The sequence below is a fragment of the Limanda limanda genome, chromosome 19, assembly GCF_963576545.1.
Source record: "Limanda limanda chromosome 19, fLimLim1.1, whole genome shotgun sequence".
Lineage (NCBI taxonomy): Eukaryota > Metazoa > Chordata > Actinopteri > Pleuronectiformes > Pleuronectidae > Limanda > Limanda limanda.
Window position 1 is genome coordinate 21,693,657 of NC_083654.1, and position 21,502 is coordinate 21,715,158.

The window sequence follows — 21,502 nt, forward strand, 5'->3', positions numbered from 1 at the left end:
CTCATATTCTGACTAGAATAATGAGTATGACAACGTCAGGCTACCGGCTCCAGGCATCAGTTAGAGAAGCTGAACTGTGAGAATCTGGAGCTTTTTCTTTGTGTTGGTCCGTGCGTGTAAAAGTTACATGAGCACTTTTCACACTTTCACTCTTTTTTTTAAAAGTTTTACAGCGTTTCATCGACTACAAACCATTTGAGGCAGAGTTGTATTCTGTGTTCTGGCCGGGGGGGGTGGAGGTGTCGGAGACTTGGAGCCAGCGTTGGTGTTTAGCTCTGAAACTTTGATTCATCACTTTCTGTTCCTGTTACTGACGACTGGTCTCATGTGGAGACTTGACACTGAATTCACTGTGGATTTAAATTCAATAGAAGTCAATTGGACGGCTCTGTTTTATCTGTAAGATTCTAGAAGACGTGAAACTACATGAACCAGTGGACGTCTGTCTCTGCAACACTGAGCGTGAATGTGTTTTTAACCTTAACCAACGAGAAAATCCGATTCTAGAGCAGCAACGTTTAATTGAGTCTTATAATCGATTGTCGTGTATTCACTAGAGTTAATGACTTTAGCATGTGCTTAAATACAATGACAGGCTGATATATATGATGCTTATCTTCGTGACTCTCAAACATTCCCAGAGAATCTTCCAGATCTTTATTCAAGGAGGTCTGTCCCTCTTTGGAAAGACCTTTTACCTAGGGAATGACCTCTGACCAGAAAAGGGACGGTCCTTGACCAATGCATTTTCATCTTCATGTGCAAAACAACTCCTTATTTAGGCTGAAGCCCTGTTGTGTGATGTCATGTTATCTCTAGGTTTGGGGTCCCACCTCCAACCTATAAAACTTCTTGCCCTGCAGGGAGACTTCAGACTTTCACTATTGGCTTGTGATGTCTCCGGGTGTAACCATGGTATCCGTCTGACCTGTGAAACTTCTGTGTAATAAACTCATGTTATACTCAGTTCAAAGTTCTGGGTCCGCGGTTTCCTTTCCTTCATCATCAACTTCTACAACCACATCAACCTCTCGGCCGACCAGAATACACTTCACGATCACATCCAGAGTCGTCTCAGTTGTAACCCTCTGCTCTTAGAATGACAGATCCTCAGAGAGACTCACACACTGCCTGGATTTAAAGTCCATCACGTTCCTGAACGGTCTCGTTTTGATGGTGAGAAACTGATTCGTGATTCTCGTGCATGTTTCGGGTTGAAACTGTAAAGATTCTTCCTGCAGCAGCTCCAGAGTTAATGTTCAACAAAGGAAGAGCTGGATCCAGATGTCACACCTTTCTCTCTGCTCGTCTCCCGGCAGCAGCAGCAGGTCGTCATGTTCTCTGCTGTCATTGTTATGTAGTGTTGTGTGTGTGGATGTGTGTGTGTGTGTGTGTGTGTGTGTGTGTCACTCTGTGTAATCACTCTGCTTCTATCAGCTCTGATTTGCCAAATTACCTTCATTATCATTTGTCCTCTTTCAGAAAGCTCCTGTCTGTCCTCAGGTTGCTTCTGTCTCCACGTGTTCATGTAGATGATGTTTCCACAGATCGAACCTGTGACTAGTCAATCGATATAAACGTGTTATTACAGCTAAAGAAAACCAGTGCTGAGCGTCTGCTGGTTATTCAGAGTGATAACGACACTTGTCTCCGTGCAGAGTTTCAGCTGCATAAGAACTCGTCTTGTTCCAGCTGATAAATGTAGTATATGAAGGTTTTTATTCCATGTTTTTTGTCAGTGGAACATAAACAACTGTCACATCCAGGGGTTTGAAGTGTGACGCCGTGTCTCTTGTGGACGGACGCGTCTCTGCGTCCTGGGCCTGTGATGGGAAGCAGCTCGGCCCCCTGCTGAGCGGCTGCTGATTCCTCTCCTGGGGATTTTTGGATGTCCTGCATACAAATCTGAGAAAGAAACTGTCGGATCCTGTGTCGGAGCTGTCGGGGATTTTCTCCTCACAGCTGTTCTGCTGCTGAGACGCCTTCGAGCAAGGCATCAAATTCCCACTTGGGTCTTTGAGCCTGTCGGTGCTGAACGCTGGTGGTCATCAACAGGAGGAAACTTGGAGGAACATGATGAGTCACTGTCGTCTCAGTGTGAACGTTTGGATCCTGAACATGTGTGTGTGTCGGATTCGTCATGTATGACATCCAGGATGGAATCACACACATCTTTTTAAATCTCAGTAGAATCCTCTCAGCTGTTACATCCACCACACACACACACACACACACACACACACACTAACACAGACACACAAACACATACACACTCGCGAGCTCCACCATGGACTTTGGAATTCACTGTTGCCATGGCAATGAGATGGAGCACGCTCTGTATTTTCTGTTGCTTCTCTCTCTCTCTCTCTCTCTCTCTCTCTCTCTCTCTCTCTCTCTCTCTCTCTCTCTTTCTCTGTGCAGGCAAAGCAGCTTCTCTCGTTTCACAGCCGACAGCATCAGGTTTTAAACGTTTGTTTGTTTTTCCGGCAACGTTTCATCTTCCTCTTCATGTAGAGAACATGTTTGCATGAGAAGCTTCTCCTGGTTTCAAGACTCCTGTCACGTCTGTTAATCAAATCCGTCCTCTCTCTCTCTTTCCTGTCTCTGTACTCATCTTCTCCTTTGCCACTTTCTCTCTTTCTCTCCTTCTCTCTTTCCTGTTTCTGTCTTTACTCTCACTCTCTCCCTCCCAACCCTCCGCCTCTGTCTTTCTTCTCTCAGCAGCCACTGCCATGACAATTCAATGAGAGGAGAGGACGCCAAGTGAAGTATCCCCTGCTCGCTGGAGAAGGAGGGAAGGGGTGCTCAAGGTAAAGACACCAGAGGGAAGAGGAGAAGAAGAGGAGGAGGAGGAGGAGGAAAGAAAGAAGAGATAAGAAGAGAGGGAGCGGCAGCGGAGCGAGGGAAGGGGAAGGGGTGAGAGAGCGGAGGATAAGCGGTGGATGGAGGCAGCTCAGACCCGGGCTACGGAGCGCTCTTCACCAACGAAGAAGAAGATCAGCAGCAGCAGGGGGGAGAGGAGATGGAGGCGAAAGGCAGAAACATGCCCCCAGGTAACACACACACACACACACACACACACACACACACACACACACACACACACAGGTCGATGGGGTCTCACAAACACAAACTGCCAGGTGCACATGTGGATTTGTGTCACACAGATTCAGATTCATGCACATTAGATCGAAATAATGCAAACACACAAACAAGCACGGACAGGAAGGAAACCACCCACACACACACACACATACACCCACACACACACACACGCACGCACACACACACAGACACAAACACACAGAGACACACACACACACAGATACAAACACACACACACACACACACACACTGGAGTGCAGATGTGCACAGAGGGCAATGTGTTGTGGCATTTGTGTAACCAAGCTAAATGTTTGCTCTGTGTGGATTGGGGAGGGGGGGGGACTGAAGTGTTGACACATGACGACTCAGGAACAAGCTGCAAAAAAAAAAAAAAAAAGATCACAATGTTGAATCGATCAACGTCACTTCATCAGGTTTTATTTTCGTGCACTTGTGGCAACAGATTTTTTACATTTTCTTTCAAATGCAGAAATCAGCCGTGGTTGATTGAAATGATTCTTTATTGATGTCGTCCAATCAGGAGGCAGAACAGCGAGGATACGTGTTGTGTCACCTCTTGTCTGCAGAAGGAAAATTGTCGCGTATAAATAACAACAAATTATCTGAATTATCTCTTAATCTGCAACTTACACTTGTGTAGTTTACTGCGAGTACACAAGTGTAAAACCTGCTGTTTCACATCAAGAGTTTGGGAAAGATTCACTTCATCAACGGCTGCTTCCAATAGTGTTTGGACAATTTTACATCTTTCGTCTTTAATCTTCTTTCAATACACACAATAATAACGATTTCAGGATTCGTAGATTTGTGCAGCAAACGTAACGACTGCAGCTGGAAACCACCTGGACAAAAAGTTGTATTTTGTAAGAACATGACACATTTGAATTATAGACGAGTAGAATATTGTACATTTTGTATTGACGATGTATTTGATTGATTGTCAGACACATTTATGATTTTTGGTGTTAAGCTATTCAAACAACATAGACTTGACTAATAACAGATTTGATATCTAACATAGTTGTTAGTAAACTTCTGATGGAACATGTAGAAAAACCGAAAGTCCTGTAATAATAACTAAAACTGTGTGATCCAACTAAATGAGAGATTTAAGAATTCACATGTTTATTCTATAACTAGAAAGTTGGCTGACATGTCAATTAATCAATCATAAGTTTAATATAGCAGCTCGTGAAGAGGCTTCAGATACTGTACTAATATACACAAAATATATTTATATATATATATATATATGGAAGCATTTTACTGCTGTTTCATATTCATGCTTTCACGCAAGCAGCAGATCTCTGAAATCAGAATTGTGATTCTGGATATTTGTTTTTTGCGACAGGAATAAAGATTCAAGAAAGAAGAAAGATTAGTTTAAATGAGTATCCGATAAACGTCATAAATAAAAACAAACACAAACATTTCATGCACGTTGTTGTTATTTAACAACATTAAAGAAAAAGACCAGATGATTTTCCTGAGCAGCTTCCTGTGATGGTGACGCCTCTCTGGGAATCACCTCGTGCATATTCCAGCAGACGGGTCAGTGGGGGGGGGTCAGAGGACCAGTGGTCGCTGTTATTTTGGGATTTGCGTTGCCATGGAAACACCCTGCAGGCCTATTGAATTAGCACTTTTCAGAGCCGGTGATGTTTCCCCCTGAGATCGATCGATTGCACTAAGATAAGATGAGATATGTACAGTGAGAAATACACTACACCTCCTGTTTGTGATCCTGGGAATGCATTTTTCGACGTTATTATTAAAAAGGTTAAAATCTTAGTATTTAAATGGTTATATATAAACATGTTTTATTTCCTGAAGCACGACAGACGTGTTGTATCTCAGTTTTCCTCTTCGTCCTTCTCCCTGTTCACCTCCGTCTCTTTCCTCCTCTTCTCTCTCCCTCCTCTCCGTCGCTCATCCTCCACTTTGCCCTCGTGGCCTCCGCCCACCTGTTTTTATTCCCGTCTTCAGAACCCTCCGACCCTCCATCCCTCCATCCCTCTGTCCCTCCGTCCCTCCGTCCCTCCGTCCCTCCATCCCTCCGTCCTGCTGCTCTGACGTTTCCCCTCTCGTGTCGTCTGCACTTCATTTTTAACAGTTATTTCCTTCAGCTTCCTTTTATTCCTCTTGTCATCGACCTCGGAAGAGAATTTCCGTCCATATCTGTCAAATTATGTTGATTACGCATCTTGAATCGCTCTGATTCGAAATGTCTTTATAGCGTCTGTGAAAATATAGAATAAGACATTTCCAAACTTTATTTTAGTTTAGTTTCATTTAATATTTAGGAGGAAACACTGACAGACTTTACAGAGGAAGATGTTTTCCTCCCATGTCTCCCAGCGTCCTCCTCCCTCCACAGTTTGTTGTTTTATATTCCGGTTGATGCAGCCGGGGTCGGATGTTTGTTCCTCTGCCGGCTGCCAACGTTTCTTTACTGCTTCAGGCTGTGTGCGTTGTTTTTTTTATGATTAAAAACCGCTCCAGTGTGCTCAGCCAGAATATAATGGAAAGATTCAACACTGCAGGGCCCGGGCGGGACACTCGCTCTATTAATGCATCAATAATTGACAGTTCAGTCTTTAAATCGTGCAAAACATTATGATGCTTAAGTGGTTACGTCTGGAACTCATTGAAACCTGTGTAAACCTCCGAGTGGAGGATCAAGATGGTGGACGTACCGGTTGGGATCAGTGAAGGTCGATAAAGATCATCCACATGGAGCCAGAGTCCGTCTCGGTCTAAACATCTGGATCCTCAGACCTTCACGACTTCATCTTCTGTTCTCTGGTCAGATTTCAGTTTCCTGCCGCGCCCGGCGATGGTGTGGTGCGAGCGCGGGATCCAGGTGCTGCTGACCACCATGGGGGCGTTCGCCGCCTTCGCCCTGATGACCGTGGCCATCGGGACGGACTACTGGCTCTACGCCCGCGCCTTCATCTGCAACAGCACGGCCAACTCGTCCCAGGAGGACTCCAACAACAAGGACAAGAAGGACCCCGGGGCCCTCACCCACTCGGGCCTCTGGAGGATCTGCTGCCTGGAAGGTACCGGGGGGGGGGGTCCAATGTGTGTTTCTATCATGTTGTCATTGGGGGGGGGGGTGGGGTCTTGTTGAGGTCATTGTGCTCGTCAGGGTTAACATCACGATATCACAGGATCTACGAGTTGCAGTCGTTGCTGTGACACAACTCGATGCTGCGCGTGTGTCCTCGTTACCATGACAACCACCATAGAAAACCACCTGATGTCACTGGTGCGCCCCCCCCACCCCCCCCTGTCCTCTGTTCTCTGTTCACTATTGTTTTCCACTGATTATGGAGACACACATATAATCACAGCCTGGTTTATGTTGAGATTATTGTTTTAAGCTCAGTTCAAAGAGTTTCTCTCTAAACCTGATCTCGTTACTAAACATTTAAAAATATAATGAAGCTGTCGTCTACAGGATAAATTCATTATCACGGTTTTTAATCACTTGCTAATTCAATTTACAGGTAGCGGAGATTTGTGTTTGTTGAGATTTATTTAGTAGATTATCTTCTTTTTACTTTTACTTGAACTTAATTAAAGGTAGCTGTGTGTTACCAGTGTAAGTCCAGTTCAACTGTAGATTGAGTCAATGCTGCAGGAAACACAAACTTATCATATTCTGCTTCTTAAATTAGATCTGGATCGATATGACACAGCTCACATGTATGTAACATGATCAGATGTGAGATGTGAGGTCACGTGACAGAGATTCATGGTCACGTGACCAGTGACTTCATGGCAGCGGAAGAGTAGAGAATGATTTGGCTTTTTAAATCATAAAAAAAGTCTTTAAAATAAGACTTGAGATTGATTTTGACGTTCGAGGATTCAAAGCATAAATTTCCTTTTATTTTCTGATGGAGGTGAAGGTCACACATGGTGAGTTCATGGACCCTAGGAAAGTTCACATCATATAGTTTTTCCAGTTTTTACAACTTTTAAACTAATAGTTATGGATAAGAGGACAAAATTCTGCCTCACATTTCCTTATTGATTTCACAAAAATATAATTTGGTTGTAATAAAATTCCCTTCACAGTATTTTCCTTCATTTTAATTTCTAGTTCCCTGAATCACAAACCTCTTTGCTGACAGAATAAACCCTTTCAGTGATATTACTCAGTTATAGGTAAGACATACAGATGGAAATATGAAATGTGTCTCCTGCTGTTTGACTGTGTGAAGCTGTGTGTGGAGATTAGAGCCGGTGGAAACCTGGAGGTCCACGTTCAAACAGCTGATTTCCCTCAGCAGCCGACGAATCTGCAACTCAGAGCAGCTTCAAACTCACCGTCCGAATCCACGGTCGCTATCTGCAGCACCAGCTATTCCCACAATGCATCTGTGAACACGGCAGTGAGATGTTACAGAAGCTCGTGGTTCAGATAGTTGAGTATTTCACGATGCTCCGACAAACGTCCACAAACGCTCGTGCTCTCATCACCATGAAGCCCCAGAGCTCAGAGACGAGTGCTGACTCATCCACTGACTGATCCACTGGTTTCCTGTGTGGCTGCAGCTGCCAGACAAACAGGTTCCGTGAAATAAGACACAAAGAGACGGAGTTAACAATCTGACACCAGGTCTGCAGGCCGCGCTAGGAACTGTATCGTACAACATGTGACCTGTGGCCTCTTATCGTCAGTAAACTACCTCCTTAGGTTTGAGGTATTTATCGTAAATAAGATAACTCAACGAAAAGCTTATCTTTGGGTTTTTTAAATCAATTTAAATAAATCAAACCTGATATTTGTGGGATCTGACAGGTTTTAAAGATGTTTGCATTTGGAAAGATCGACTTTATTTAACAGCTACAGCAGCAGACTGTGGTTCCACATGTTCTGCCAGGGGGCGCTATCCCCTGTCAGGTCAGGTACTGTTTATTTTTGTACAGCTCCAGGTCTGTCACTGCTCATCTTCTTCACCTCCTCTTCATCTTTCTCTCAATTATTCCCAGCATCTGTCATGTGCCCCTCCTCAGTCATGCAGAACACAACTCTACGATTCTCTTGTTCCCTCCGCTCCTGCCGCTCCGTCTTCCTCCTCTCGTCCTCGTGATCGCTACCTTTCCTTTGCCACCGTCTTCCTCACCCCCCCCTCCTCTTCCTCACCCTCTCCTCCTCTTCCTCACCCTCTCCTCCTCTTCCTCTCAGGCTTGAAGCGAGGCGTATGTTCCACGATCAATCACTTCCCCGAGGACGCCGACTACGACCAGGATTCTGCAGAGTATCTGCTGCGTGAGTGACTGACACACACACACACACACACAGAGACATTTAGAAGTGAACAACAAATGCACACAGGCCTGTATAGAAACATTAGATCAGTGTGTCCTGGAACACAAACACACACACACACACACACACACACACACACACACAGTCTCCATCACGCAGATAGAGAAAGGACAGAAGGGGATGGTGGGCGGACATCAATGCACGGATGTCAGATTCAAGCAGAGTGTTCCTGGAGGTGTGTGTTTGTGTCTGTGTGTGTGTGTCAGTGTGTGAATGCCCAGGTGCATGAGGCTTGGAGTCTGGGGGCGTGCAGAGAGCTTTTTTTTTCCAGCTGGATTGAAAGAACAACCTTCACTAATGGATTCTTCTCAGCTCAGGACTGAGGTTTCACATCTTGCCTCCATTGTGACGACGGATCCGAGAACCTGCTGCTTCACAGAGACTCGGATCCGCGTCTTATATAAAAATCTATTTCTGCCAACCAGGACGTGATGTGATCTGCAAATTCTTTTCTTTTTTTGTAGCCAGAAATGAGGAAAAAAAAATATATCCTGGAGTCTTATTTCCTTGGATTCAACAAAGCCACAAAATACATTATGTTTTAAAAATCCCAAACCATATATATTTTAGTTAACTTGCTGCACCGGAGCCAAGTCGTAGTGTCGGGTATAGAAAGTCTCGGTAACACCTTTTCTCACGAGTGTCACGAAACTTTGCACCTTCAGATGGTGTGGAATCTGAAACACACAACTCCATTTGTACTACATCAGAATTATTTTTACAGTACATTAATGTCATGTTACAAAAGGTAACGTGACATCGCGGTTGAAAGGCTGACGTGTCCGTGGCGCCCTCTGCAGGTGTGGTGCGAGCCTCCAGCATCTTCCCCATCCTCAGCGCTGTACTGCTCCTGCTGGGCGGAGTGTGTGTTGCGGCCAGCGGCTTCTACAAGAGCAAGCGGAACATCATCCTGGGCGGAGGGATTCTCTTCGTGGCTGCAGGTACGAAACCGAGGTTCCTCCTTCCTCTGAGAGGTCGGAGAGGAGATCTGAGGATGTTTTGAGTTTGATGTCCACGTGTTGGGTTCCTCACTCGTCTTGAATCTTTCCCTCAGGCCTCAGCAACATCATCGGAGTGATCGTGTACATCTCGGCGGCGCTGAGCGACATCTCCCCGAAGAAGGACGAGGATAAGAAGTGGCACTACTCGTACGGCTGGTCCTTCTACTTTGGCGGCCTGTCCTTCATCATGGCGGAGATGGTCGGCGTCCTCGCCGTCAACATCTACATCGAGAAGAACAAGGAGCTGCGCTGCCGCTCCCGCAGCGACCTCTTCAAGAGCACCACGCACGCCATGCTGCGGCTGCCCAGCTACCGCTTCCGCCGGCGCTCTCGCTCCAGCTCGCGCTCCAGCGACCCCCCCCACTCGCAGGAGAACTCGCCCATCGGTGCTTCCAAGACCTTCAGCCTGCCGCCCTCCGCCCCGCCCTTCTCCGTGGCCACTCTGCCCAACCCGCACCACGCCGGCAGCGGCGGAAGTGGAGGCGGGGGGGACATCTCCATGTACACCCTCTCCAGGGACTCCAAGCTGGGCAGCCTGGGAGGCGGCGCCCCCCCCCTCTACGGTACCGTGGACCGGGCCACGCTCTACCAGCTCCACAACTACTTTCCAAAGGATTCCGGCGGAAGCGGCGGCGGCGGCGGAGCGGTGATCAGCGGCGGGACGCTCCCGTCTCACTCCAAATCCAACCTGGCAGCGGCGGCGGCCGTCGCCCAGAACGCGGTGCCGCTGAACACGCCAACGTCGGCCTCCACGCCGGCCCAGCCCGCCCAGATCTCCACCGCCACCATGGAGAGGGACCGGGGCAACCTGGGAACCCTGGACCGGCTGAGCGCCAAGAGAGACCGGGACAGCAACTCCGACACGCTGAACAGGAAGACCACGCCCGTCTGAGAGAGAGAGAGGGAGAGAGAGAGAGAGAGGGAGAGAGAGAGAGAGAGAGAGAGGGAGAGAGAGAGAGAGAGAGAGAGAGAGAGAGGGAGGTAACGTTTCTGTCCTGGAGCCTGAGGTGAAGCTGCCAGATTTATCCATCATAATCATAAACAGTCATAAAACACTTGAGAGTTCAGTTCATGACGTCGGCCTTAAATTGGTCATGACCTTTATTTTGAAAGTTTGCTCGTTAAATCTGCAGCGGTGATGCGATTGGAAGCTTCAGGGATTTATTTCTTCGACTTTTTTTCATATTTAATTTCACACGTTAACCAGAATGAACTGGGAGGTTCCCAGTGGGACCAGTGTCCCTGTGCAGCAGCAGTAAGGAGTTTAGTGCCTTGCTGAAGGGGCAGGGCAGTCAGACAGTTTCTTCATCACACATCTACATGCAGTTTGAATTCAGACGTGTTTTGAAGTCAGGACCAGTTCAACCAGTTGAGTCCTTCATGTCACTACAGCTCCATGACTCTTCAACACGAGTCCAGATGCTTTCAGCCTCTTTTCTCTGTCGATCATTTCAAACCATCTTTTAGTTTTTCAATCTTCAGGCAGTGGAGGCTTCGTTAAATGTACAAAACTGGATTGAATCGACATTTTTCCCACTGAGAGATGTTCAGCTGCCTAAAATATGAATTTTTTTATGACTGTTTATGGTGATGTTTAAATACCGACGGCTCCGAGGCAGCGAGCGCATGTTGAGTGTTAGTCAGAGGTTAGATTTAAAAAGTAAAATGTATGAGATTTCAACGGTTTATCAGGCCAATTGCATCACACAAAATAAAGCGCATTAAATATAAATGATCATAAAGAGGAATTCGAGATTGATTTACTTTTTCAAAGGAGGAGAAAAACAAATCTGCAGCAGATTCACTGAAACACGTTCTGGACCGAAGCTTCTTGTTCTATAGATCTGATTATCGGACAATAATATGTTGAACTCTTGTGAATCAGGAAGAGGAGGAGGAGGAGGAGGAGGAGGAGGAGGAGGAGGAGGAGGAGGAGGAGGAGGAGGAGGAGGAGGAGGAGGAGGGAACGAGAGAAGAGCACCACCCCTCCGCTCGTCTGTTTCAACTACGAACTGTTTCACACACTAGAATCATAAATGTAATATTGAGTATAATATCGATTCCATTGACTTCAGCAGAAGCACATAATGTCTGTAAATGCTAATCTTTGTGTCTTTTCATCCTGAGTGATGATTATCATCTCCAGGTTCCATGGGAGTGAACCTCCTCGAGTATTAATATCATGTGGCTGGTGTTTCTATGATCGTTATGGTTATTGCAGGGTATTTATACATTTTGAAATCTTTGAGTTGTTTTTCTCTTGCTTGTGTTCCCTGGAGTCGGTGGAGTCACGTGAAAAAAGCATGTGCACAACCGTGGCTCTGTGGAAACTCATCCTCATCGTTTATTTGATCAGGAAGAGTTGACTGAGCGTGCATGCTTTTATTTTTCAGCAACGGCCCTGACAGCCTCCACACACACACACACACACACACACACACACACACACACACACACACACACACACACAAACACACACCAACCAGTCGCTGATTACTTGCCGAGGTTGGAGATCGTACATTATTTTATTTTATTTCCCTACATCGAGGTTGTTCCAGGTATTAAACCTTACAAATATATTTCACTTTGTACATTATTCAGAGTTTTATTCCCTTTTTGTTCACTATTCTTCTTTGGTTGTTAATTCTTTCTGTATCTTCTCTAATTTAAGTATATCGTTGCTTTTTGATTGACATTTTTTATTCCAGAATTTCACGTTAATATGTCAATATGTTAATACGTCACTATATAATATTCCACAACCATTTTCTCTTAATTCATTTTTTTTACTTTCTAAACATTACCAACGTAGCCTAATGATCTGTGTTTTTTAATGTTCTGACTAGTGTATAAATGTACGCGATAGAATTTATAATAATCTATTTATTTTCGTGGTGGTGTGTATAGATATTATTAATGTTATATTGTTTCCTTTGAGCTTTTAAGGCTTTAAGACGCCTGTGAAACGCTGAGGAAGTGAACTCAGTGTGAAACCACGAGTACCAGGAAAGACATTCAGACACGAGTCCCAAACTTGTATTTTTACATTTTACAAAGTGTTTGTTAGAATAATGAAATGTAAAACGTTCTGATCGTTAGGTTCAGTTCTTATTCTGACGTTAAACCATTTTAAAAACCAGTCACCAGCTACTTTTCCCAAATCTTTGGCTTCTGACACAAACTGGTAATTTTCTTCAAATGGAAAAACTGGTTTATTTCCTCTGAGCAGACGCAAAAGGACAAAATGGGACGTGATGCAATAATCCTCACTGGAAAAGACACACAATATAAGGTACATATACATACATATATAAATATATATATATATATATATATACTCAATAAAGTTCTATATGAAAATTGATTGTGTCTAGTATTATTGAGTCATAAGGCACCTCCATAGTAGCATCTTCTTGTTGGACTTCCTGTTTTGTTTTGGTCACTTCCTGCTTCCACGTCACCTGACTCACCTGTCACCTGATTAGTCCAGTCCCTGTGCTTCCCCCCAGGAAACCCCACATATACCATGCTTTGCAGAACCAATGGACACCGTCTCATGAGTGTAGATGAACGTCTTCCTCCTGTTGGATTTGTTTCCATGTGATCTACCTTCTCCATCTTCTTTCACTGAGCCACCATTTTGGTTTCATCTTCATTTGGGTCCAATTCCCCTGAGTTTCCTTCACAGGAGACAATGAAGCTGCTTCGGGAAATTAACTAAATTCCAGATAATCTCCTGAGGTTGTCCAGAGACATTCTGTGGAGGTTCTCCTGTCAGCGTTCTTCTTATGAGAAAATCAAACTCTGGAGAAAGTCTGAACCTAATTGTCTGATTCCTACTTTAGATCCGTGACAGATTTTCAGAAACGTGTCAGGATTTTTATCACATTTCTCTCTTGATTCAAACGTCCAGGTGGTTTTGCTCTGAGCATCGATGGACGTGGGTCAAATAATGTGAAGTCACTGAGAAGAGCAGCTGGTGTGTGTTGCACTTCAGGTTCCAGACACTAAATGTGATAGTTTAAGGGACATTCAGGGAAAAGGCAGCATGGAAGCTCTCTAAAGTGTTGTTGTTGCTATGGACTAAGATACTCAACCGTTCTTGAGTCTCAGCTCGGGGACATCCTGCAGGGAAGGATGGATGAATAGATGAATAGAAGGATGGAAGGATGGATGGAAGGATGAATAGATGGATGGATGAATAGATGGATAGAAGGATGGGAGGATGGATGGATGGATGAATAGATGGATGGATGGATGGAAGGATGGATGGAAGGATGAAAGGATGGATGAATAGATGGATGGATGGATAGATGGATAGAAGGATGGATGAATAGATGGATAGAAGGATGGAAGGATGGATGAATAGATGGATAGAAGGATGGAAGGATGGATGGAAGGATGAATAGATGGATGAATAGATGGATGGATGGATGGATGGATAGATGGATAGAAGGATGGAAGGATGGATGGATGGATGAATAGATGGATGGGTGGATAGATGGATAGAAGGATGGAAGGATGGATGAATAGATGGATAGAAGGATGGAAGGATGGATGGAAGGATGGATGAATAGATGGATAGAAGGATGGAAGGATGGATGAATAGATGGATGGATGATAGATGGATAGAAGGATGGAAGGATGGATGAATAGATGGATAGAAGGATGGAAGGATGGATGAATAGATGGATGGATGGATAGATGGATGGATAGATGGATAGAAGGATGGATGGATGGATAGATGGATGGATAGAAGGATGGAAGGATGGATGGAAGGATGAAAGGATGGATGAATAGATGGATGGATGATAGAACGATAGAAGGATGGAAGGATGGATGAATAGATGGATAGAAGGATGGAAGGATGGAAGGATGGATGAATAGATGGATGGATGGATAGATGGATCGAAGGATGGATGAATAGATGGATAGAAGGACGGAAGGATGGATGAATAGATGGATGGATGATAGATGGATAGAAGGATGGAAGGATGGATGAATAGATGGATAGAAGGATGGAAGGATGGAAGGATGGATGAATAGATGGATGGATGGATAGATGGATGATAGATGGATAGAAGGATGGATAGATGGATGGATAGATAGATAGAAGGATGGAAGGATGGATGGAAGGATGAAAGGATGGATGAATAGATGGATGGATGATAGAACGATAGAAGGATGGAAGGATGGATGAATAGATGGATAGAAGGATGGAAGGATGGATGGAAGGATGGAAGGATGGATGAATAGATGGATGATAGATAGATGGATGGATAGATGGATAAAAGGATGGAAGGATGGATGGAAGGATGGAAGGATGGAAGGATGGAAGGATGGATGAATAGAAGGATGGAAGGATGGATGGATGGATAGATGGATAGAAGGATGGAAGGATGGATGGAAGGATGGAAGGATGGATGAATAGATGGATAGAAGGATGGATGGATGGATGAATAGACGGATAGAAGGATGGAAGGATGGATGGATGAATAGATGGATAGATGGATAGATGGATAGAAGGATGGAAGGATGGATGAATAGATGGATAGAAGGATGGAAGGATGGATGAATAGATGGATTGAAGGATGGAAGGATGGATGAATAGAAGGATGGAAGGATGGATGAATAGATGGATAGAAGGATGGAAGGATGGATGAATAGATGGATGGATGGATAGATGGATGGATAGAAGGATGGAAGGATGGATGGAAGGATGAAAGGATGGATGAATAGATGGATGGATGATAGAACGATAGAAGGATGGAAGGATGGATGAATAGAAGGATGGAAGGATGGATGAATAGATGGATAGAAGGATGGAAGGATGGATGGATGAATAGATGGATAGACGGAGAGAAGGATGGAAGGATGGATGAATAGATGGATAGATGGATAGATGGATAGATGGATAGATGGATAGATGGATAGAAGGATGGAAGGATGGCTGAATAGATGGAAAGATGGATACAGACAGTCATTTCACAGATCTGATCTAACAGTGGAACCTCACAGCCCGTGACAGGCAGTAATTATACGATGTCTTCCCTCGACAGCGCTGAGACGTGTCCTCTGGGACGGACGGTCGGGGGGGCTGGGACAGTTGCTAATCCTCCTGGAGACGAGTTCGGGGGATTCAGCGACCAAAGCGATTTAGTGTCAAAGTTTTAATGAGTCGGCCAGACGTGTCCTCTGGGTGCAGCAGGGACAGAAGACACGTCTCTGTGACTGAATCCTGACATCGGTTGTCATGGAAACTGTTTTGCTGGAGCACGCCGAGCTCCGATGACCCTCGTCCCTGACACGGGGACGATCGGTGGACACGTTGGAGTCAAACAGCTGCGTCTCAATCCAGGCGTGACGAGCGTGTCCCATTCCCAAGGATCGTTCCAACGCTTCCTTCCTTCCGTGAGAAACAAGACTCCAGCGGGTCCTCTGCAGCCGAGCCCGTCCCAGGATTGATTACACCTCAGAGAGTTCAGGCATTTCAAATTCTATGGGGGGGGGGACAAGCTCCTTTGACCAGACCTTCTCCTTCCGGGCCCAGGTAGAGACCCAGGTGCAAAACGCGATCATGAAGGATGGAAGGATGGATGAATAGACGGAGAGAAGGATGGAAGGATGGATGGATGAATAGATGGATAGATGGATAGATGGATAGAAGGATGGAAGGATGGCTGAATAGATGGAAAGATGGATAGAAGGATGGAAGGATGGATGAATAGATGGATGGATGGATAGATGGATAGAAGGATGGAAGGATGGATGGAAGGATGAAAGGATGGATGAATAGATGGATGGATGATAGAACGATAGAAGGATGGAAGGATGGATGAATAGATGGATAGAAGGATGGAAGGATGGATGGAAGGATGGAAGGATGGATGAATAGATGGATGATAGATAGATGGATGGATAGATGGATAAAAGGATGGAAGGATGGATGGAAGGATGGAAGGATGGAAGGATGGATGAATAGAAGGATGGAAGGATGGATGGATGAATAGATGGATAGATGGATAGATGGATGGATAGATGGATAGAAGGATGGAAGGATGGATGGAAGGATGGAAGGATGGAAGGATGGAAGGATGGATGGATAGATGGATAGAAGGATGGAAGGATGGATGGAAGGATGAAAGGATGGATGAATAGATGGATGGATGGATAGATGGATGGATAGATGGATAGAAGGATGGAAGGATGGATGAATAGATAGATAGAAGGATGAAAGGATGGATGAATAGATGGATGGATGATAGAACGATAGAAGGATGGAAGGATGGATGAATAGATGGATAGAAGGATGGAAGGATGGATGAATAGATGGATGTATGGATAGATGGATAGAAGGATGGAAGGATGGATGAATAGATGGATGGATGGATAGATGGATGGATAGAAGGATGGAAGGATGGATGGAAGGATGAAAGGATGGATGAATAGATGGATGGATGATAGAACGATAGAAGGATGGAAGGATGGATGAATAGATGGATAGAAACTGGATTTAATATGTGTGACAAATGTCCTGAACTTCTCGGGACATTCTTGAATCCAGACACTGTGCTTCCTGTAGGTGAAGAGCTCGATGCTCTGGAACCCTCCTCAGCCATCCCCCCCCCCCCCCCCCCCCCGTGGCTCACAGGGCTCTCCTGAGTTTCCCTGTGGAATCACAGCTGAATGATGAAATCCTCATGTCAGCTGTGAGGAGTCAACAGGAGTCAAGACATCCTCCATTTTTTATATTTCCTCTCTTCATTCAGCCTGGAGCTGGATCCTGAGATACATGAAACCTGGACTTTCTGAACACCGCTGTCTCGTGAAGAATATGAAACACACACTGTACAACACACAGGGGACACACTCCTGTGCTACACACACACACACACACACCGCGGCATCTATTTAAACTGTAAATCTGCTCTCATAAATGTGTTATAATATTAATTTGTTATTATTATATCATGTAGGAGCAATTACTTCCTTTTTTTTAGCTCACAGCTCATTTAGCTTTATATTTACGATGCCTGTCCGGACACGTGTGACATCCAGGAGCTCTAGATTTAGTGTGTCTGTTTCTGTAGACATGTTTTAAATGTGTGTGTGTGTGTGTGTGTGTGTGTGTGTGTGTGTGTGTGTGTGTGTGTGTGTGTGTGTGTGTGTGTGTTAGTAACGTCCACCTCAGCTACACACTTCACTTCTGGGTTCAAGCCATTAAATCTGCAAATATTTTGAATCTCGATATCGGTTTTCGTCTCGGTTAGTGAATAAGATCACCGGAGCTGCAGCGTGTGGATCAGGATGAAACCTCAGACCCTTCTTCAGACCAGAGGTGCAGAGGGTCCCATTCAGCTGGTGGTCGGGGGGGTCTAAGGTGTAGAAGCAGAGCTCGGGGACAGATCGTCTGTCAGGAAACACATTCTCTGGATTCTGGCCAACGTAGGAATTAGTTTTCCTCTTTATTCCAAACCTGTCGCCCTAAAAAGATCGTTGGATTTTACAGGAGAACATAAAGTCAATAAGACCTGTGTCCCTGCAGGGGACATCTGATATCTGTCAGGTCCATTCCAGCCTGGTGATGGACACAGGGACAAACTGCACTGACAGGAAACTGGATCTTGTTTGAAATGTTGTGTTGTAAATAACGAACCTGATCCGTTGGAGGGACACTGGATATTTTCCGCTGCTTGCTCTGAAAATACTTTATTCCATCAGTTATTAAATTACATAACAAGACTCAAGGTTACTTAATGACTTTCATTCCATGTCAGTGTGAATGTTTTGTATTATCTGTGGATCCTGATGATTCACTGCTTGTTTTCTACTTACAAAGCTAACGGTGTGTGATTCTCTGCAGAGCTCCGACTCCACACAGAACGGGTCAGGGTTCATTTCCCTTTATCACCTTTAACTGGAGATGAGATGATGGGATTCTCTGCGGTGCAGTAAATCGGACAGATGACGTCAGCTGTTCAAAACAGATTCTGACTTCACGCCGTGTGTTAGTAAGTGAATTCCTGTGCGAGTGCACGTCGGAGTGTTTGTCCCTCAGGTTTGTGTTTCTCCTGCGACAGCGTCAGGCCCATTGGCCACGCTCTATATTTAACCAGGAGGTCGCAGCCAAGCGAGCGTGGGAGACGCTTCAGAGAGACGCGAGCCTGGACGGAGGTCGACATGTGCTGCGAGCGGGAGAACAGGAGCTGAAGCAGCCGAGGGAAACGGGTTCGAATCCACCAGTGAAACTAACACTCAGAGATCAGACTGTGATTCACTGTATGTTAGGCTTTCTCAAGATAAGGACTCAATCGCAGACCAAATGCAAAAAATTCTATTTTATCCTTTCAAAAAATGGCAAAAACAAGGATCCAAAAAGGCAAAACAGAATTCCAAAAAAATGGAAAAACAAAGAGGTTTCAAAAATCAGAAATCCAAATAACATATCAAGTAAACAGACCTCAAAAAACTGGCATGGCTTCTCACAGGGAACAAACGAGACAATCCGACAGGGAACAACAGAAACACTGAGCTTATATAGGAGGAGGAACAAAGGCAAGACACAGGTGAACAAATGAGGCAAACACTCAGGGTGGTGATAGGGAACAGGTGAGGGGGACAAAGAGCGGGAAGCAGCAGAGGGCGGAGTCTCGGGACAATAACAGAAAACACATGGTCTGACAACGTAAACACAACAAGCACATGACAACATAAATAAACAGGAGGAAACACATGAAAATAACAACACACATGCAGGAGGCACAAAGTAAAGAGTCTTAGAGCACCGTGATCTTAACACTGTAATGAGGACGTGTCACAAAACAAACTCGTTCCACCACGTTCGAGCATCTCGTCCTCAAAAAAACAAAATAAGGAAGAGAGAGAAAGAAAATAAAGAAATCACCTAAACTCTTCACATTACACATTTTTTTGGGGAGATTTTGCTGTCCAAAGAGTCTCTGAATTAGCATCTATACCATAGAAAAAGATCCGTTCGGCTAGTGCTCCTTAGGAGGGAAGAAACAAAGAGAAATCAGGGGAAATCTATAAATCAAATCCAACATTTCATCCTGTTACCAGAATGAAAAAAGGGAGAGAAAGAGAAGGAGGGAGAAAGGTTGTCAAGCCAGTAGTCTTTCCACGAGGATGCAAACGCATTTACGACTTTATCGCCACCTGCTGGCTCGGCTTGCTTGATCGCGTCTCGTCTCTCTGCACATTACACAACACAAGTTATTTTCTTATTCTTATTCTTTCAGCAGCGTCTCCAGCATCTGCTCCTGTTTGATTTTCAGCTCGAATCAAAGCACGTGCACTCGGTCTAATAACCTGTGAACGAGCAGCAACACAACGTCACATTGGTAAAGTAACTTCATCGCTTTATCAGAGACGACATCTGGTAACAACCGGTTATCAGACAACACCATGAATCCAACTCTCATCTGTGAACAGCTTTAGAATCCAAATCACACAGGAGTTCAGGGAGGACGAGTCGTTTTCTTTAGGAAGTGAAAAGTGGAACCGTTTCTCCTGAGGAGGCTGAGGACGTGGGGCGAGTGCAGAACGAGAGAGAGAGAGAGAGAGACTCAAACCTGAGAGAGGAGCACGTTAAGTATTCATGTCGTGTTTTATAATAAAATGAAGTCGTTCAGACTCAATCGATTCAGTTCAACAAAGTCACGGAGACGGTTTTGCCGCCCCGGAAAAAGCTCTTTTCTTCAGGCATAAATCATCGGAGGAAAACAGTGGAGGCAAAAACGAGCTTTTCTTCTGATTTAACACTGAAGCTTCTACTTTAATATAAATCTTTACAGTGAGGTGAACTCGTATCGTCTGGATTCTTCTCATGAGGCTGCACAGTGTTAATCTGACTATGAGCAGACACGGATAATAAATACAAAACATTAAATAAATGAAAATCAATGGAGTGATGTACAAAAATAATCCTGAATTTTATTTTCCTGACAAAACATCCACCGGTGATTTTAACTAGTTTCTCATATTAGAGCAAAATGAACTGTTCATTCAGTTTGTGTTTGTGTCGTCAGTTACGTGAGGAAACAAGATGTCGTTTTTGGTAAATATTTATTGTTTGCCTTCAATTTTTACATTTTAACTATTATTATATGTGTTTTACGCACACGTGGAGCAGACACAACAAAGGTCTAATTTAAAAATATAAATATAAAAGTTAAACTACTACTTTTTTCCATTGAGTGAAAATAAAGGTTCTTTGATGATGATTTAAATCACCTCCATACATATTTAATGATTACATGAAATACGGGTAGATTATAGATTTTAACTTGAAGCAACACTAAGCAGCTGGATGAGAGTGAGTCTGATGTGTGAGTGAGAAGAAGAGAAAGTTTCCTCCTTCTCTCCCTGAGCCTCTGTTCTCTGTGACTTGATGCTGTTGCTCAGTGAAAAGTGACTGAAAGTGACTTAGTGTTGCTTTAAGTTAATTCTTCAGGTGACGTTTGACACTGAGCTCGTATCAAGGAGCCGTTAGAACAAGGACTTTGTGATTTTATTCAACGAGCAGTAAAGTAAGACAATTCAGGACGTTTCCCAAACATGTCCCAGCGCTCAGATTACACCAGCTGATAAAACTGAAGCTAACTCGCTTTGTCGAATTTTTATTTACGTATAAGTTTAAAGATGATCACCTTCATAGCAACAAATAACAAGATGTCCTTCATTAAATACTAACTTAGTTGAACAGAAGGTTTATTAAGTTTATTAAAAATGTTACTCCTGACTCCTTCAAATATTCAGACGAGGGAATCTCCGCTGGCTGAGACGTCTTTGGGAAATCTAAAGTGCACCACCACCTCCGGGCCACTAGCTGCTGCTGTCCTTCTGAGGGAGGCACCTCTGCCACGGGCTGACGGGCAGCGCCAGCAGCAGGAAGAGGGCTCCGCCCACAACCAGGACGGCGCCCGCGCAGCCGATGCACGACACCGACCAGGAGAGCTCGTGGCGGAGAGGAACCGTGTGGTCGCTGGCCAGGAGAGCGAGGACCGACTGG

At 44.7% G+C, this 21,502-nt stretch overlaps 2 protein-coding genes across 2 annotated transcripts in view; one reads left to right on the forward strand and one right to left on the reverse strand.

The window, feature by feature from the left end:
• Window positions 1-3,022: 3,022 nt before the first annotated feature.
• LOC133025621 (voltage-dependent calcium channel gamma-4 subunit-like) lies at window positions 3,023-10,363 on the forward strand. The gene is made up of 5 exons (XM_061092332.1): window positions 3,023-3,053; window positions 5,937-6,188; window positions 8,327-8,410; window positions 9,271-9,411; window positions 9,525-10,363. Exons 1-5 carry the CDS (start codon window positions 3,023-3,025, stop codon window positions 10,361-10,363), a joined length of 1,347 nt encoding a protein of 448 aa, XP_060948315.1.
• Window positions 10,364-21,315: 10,952 nt separating this feature from the next.
• The window catches only part of LOC133025752 (voltage-dependent calcium channel gamma-6 subunit-like), a 6,669-nt gene continuing 6,482 nt past the window's right edge, over window positions 21,316-21,502 (reverse strand). Inside the window, exon 6 of the mRNA XM_061092495.1 lies at window positions 21,316-21,502. This exon is cut by the window's right edge and continues 34 nt beyond it. Within this exon, the coding sequence (XP_060948478.1) occupies window positions 21,316-21,502 (187 nt within the window).

Coding starts and splice junctions, on each gene's coding strand:
- LOC133025621 (XM_061092332.1), top strand. CDS start 3,023: ATGGAGGCGAAAGGCAGAAACATGCCCCCAG. Junction 3,054..5,936: donor AGGCAGAAACATGCCCCCAG/GTAACACACACA, acceptor TTCTCTGGTCAG/ATTTCAGTTTCCTGCCGCGC. Junction 9,412..9,524: donor GATTCTCTTCGTGGCTGCAG/GTACGAAACCGA, acceptor TCTTTCCCTCAG/GCCTCAGCAACATCATCGGA.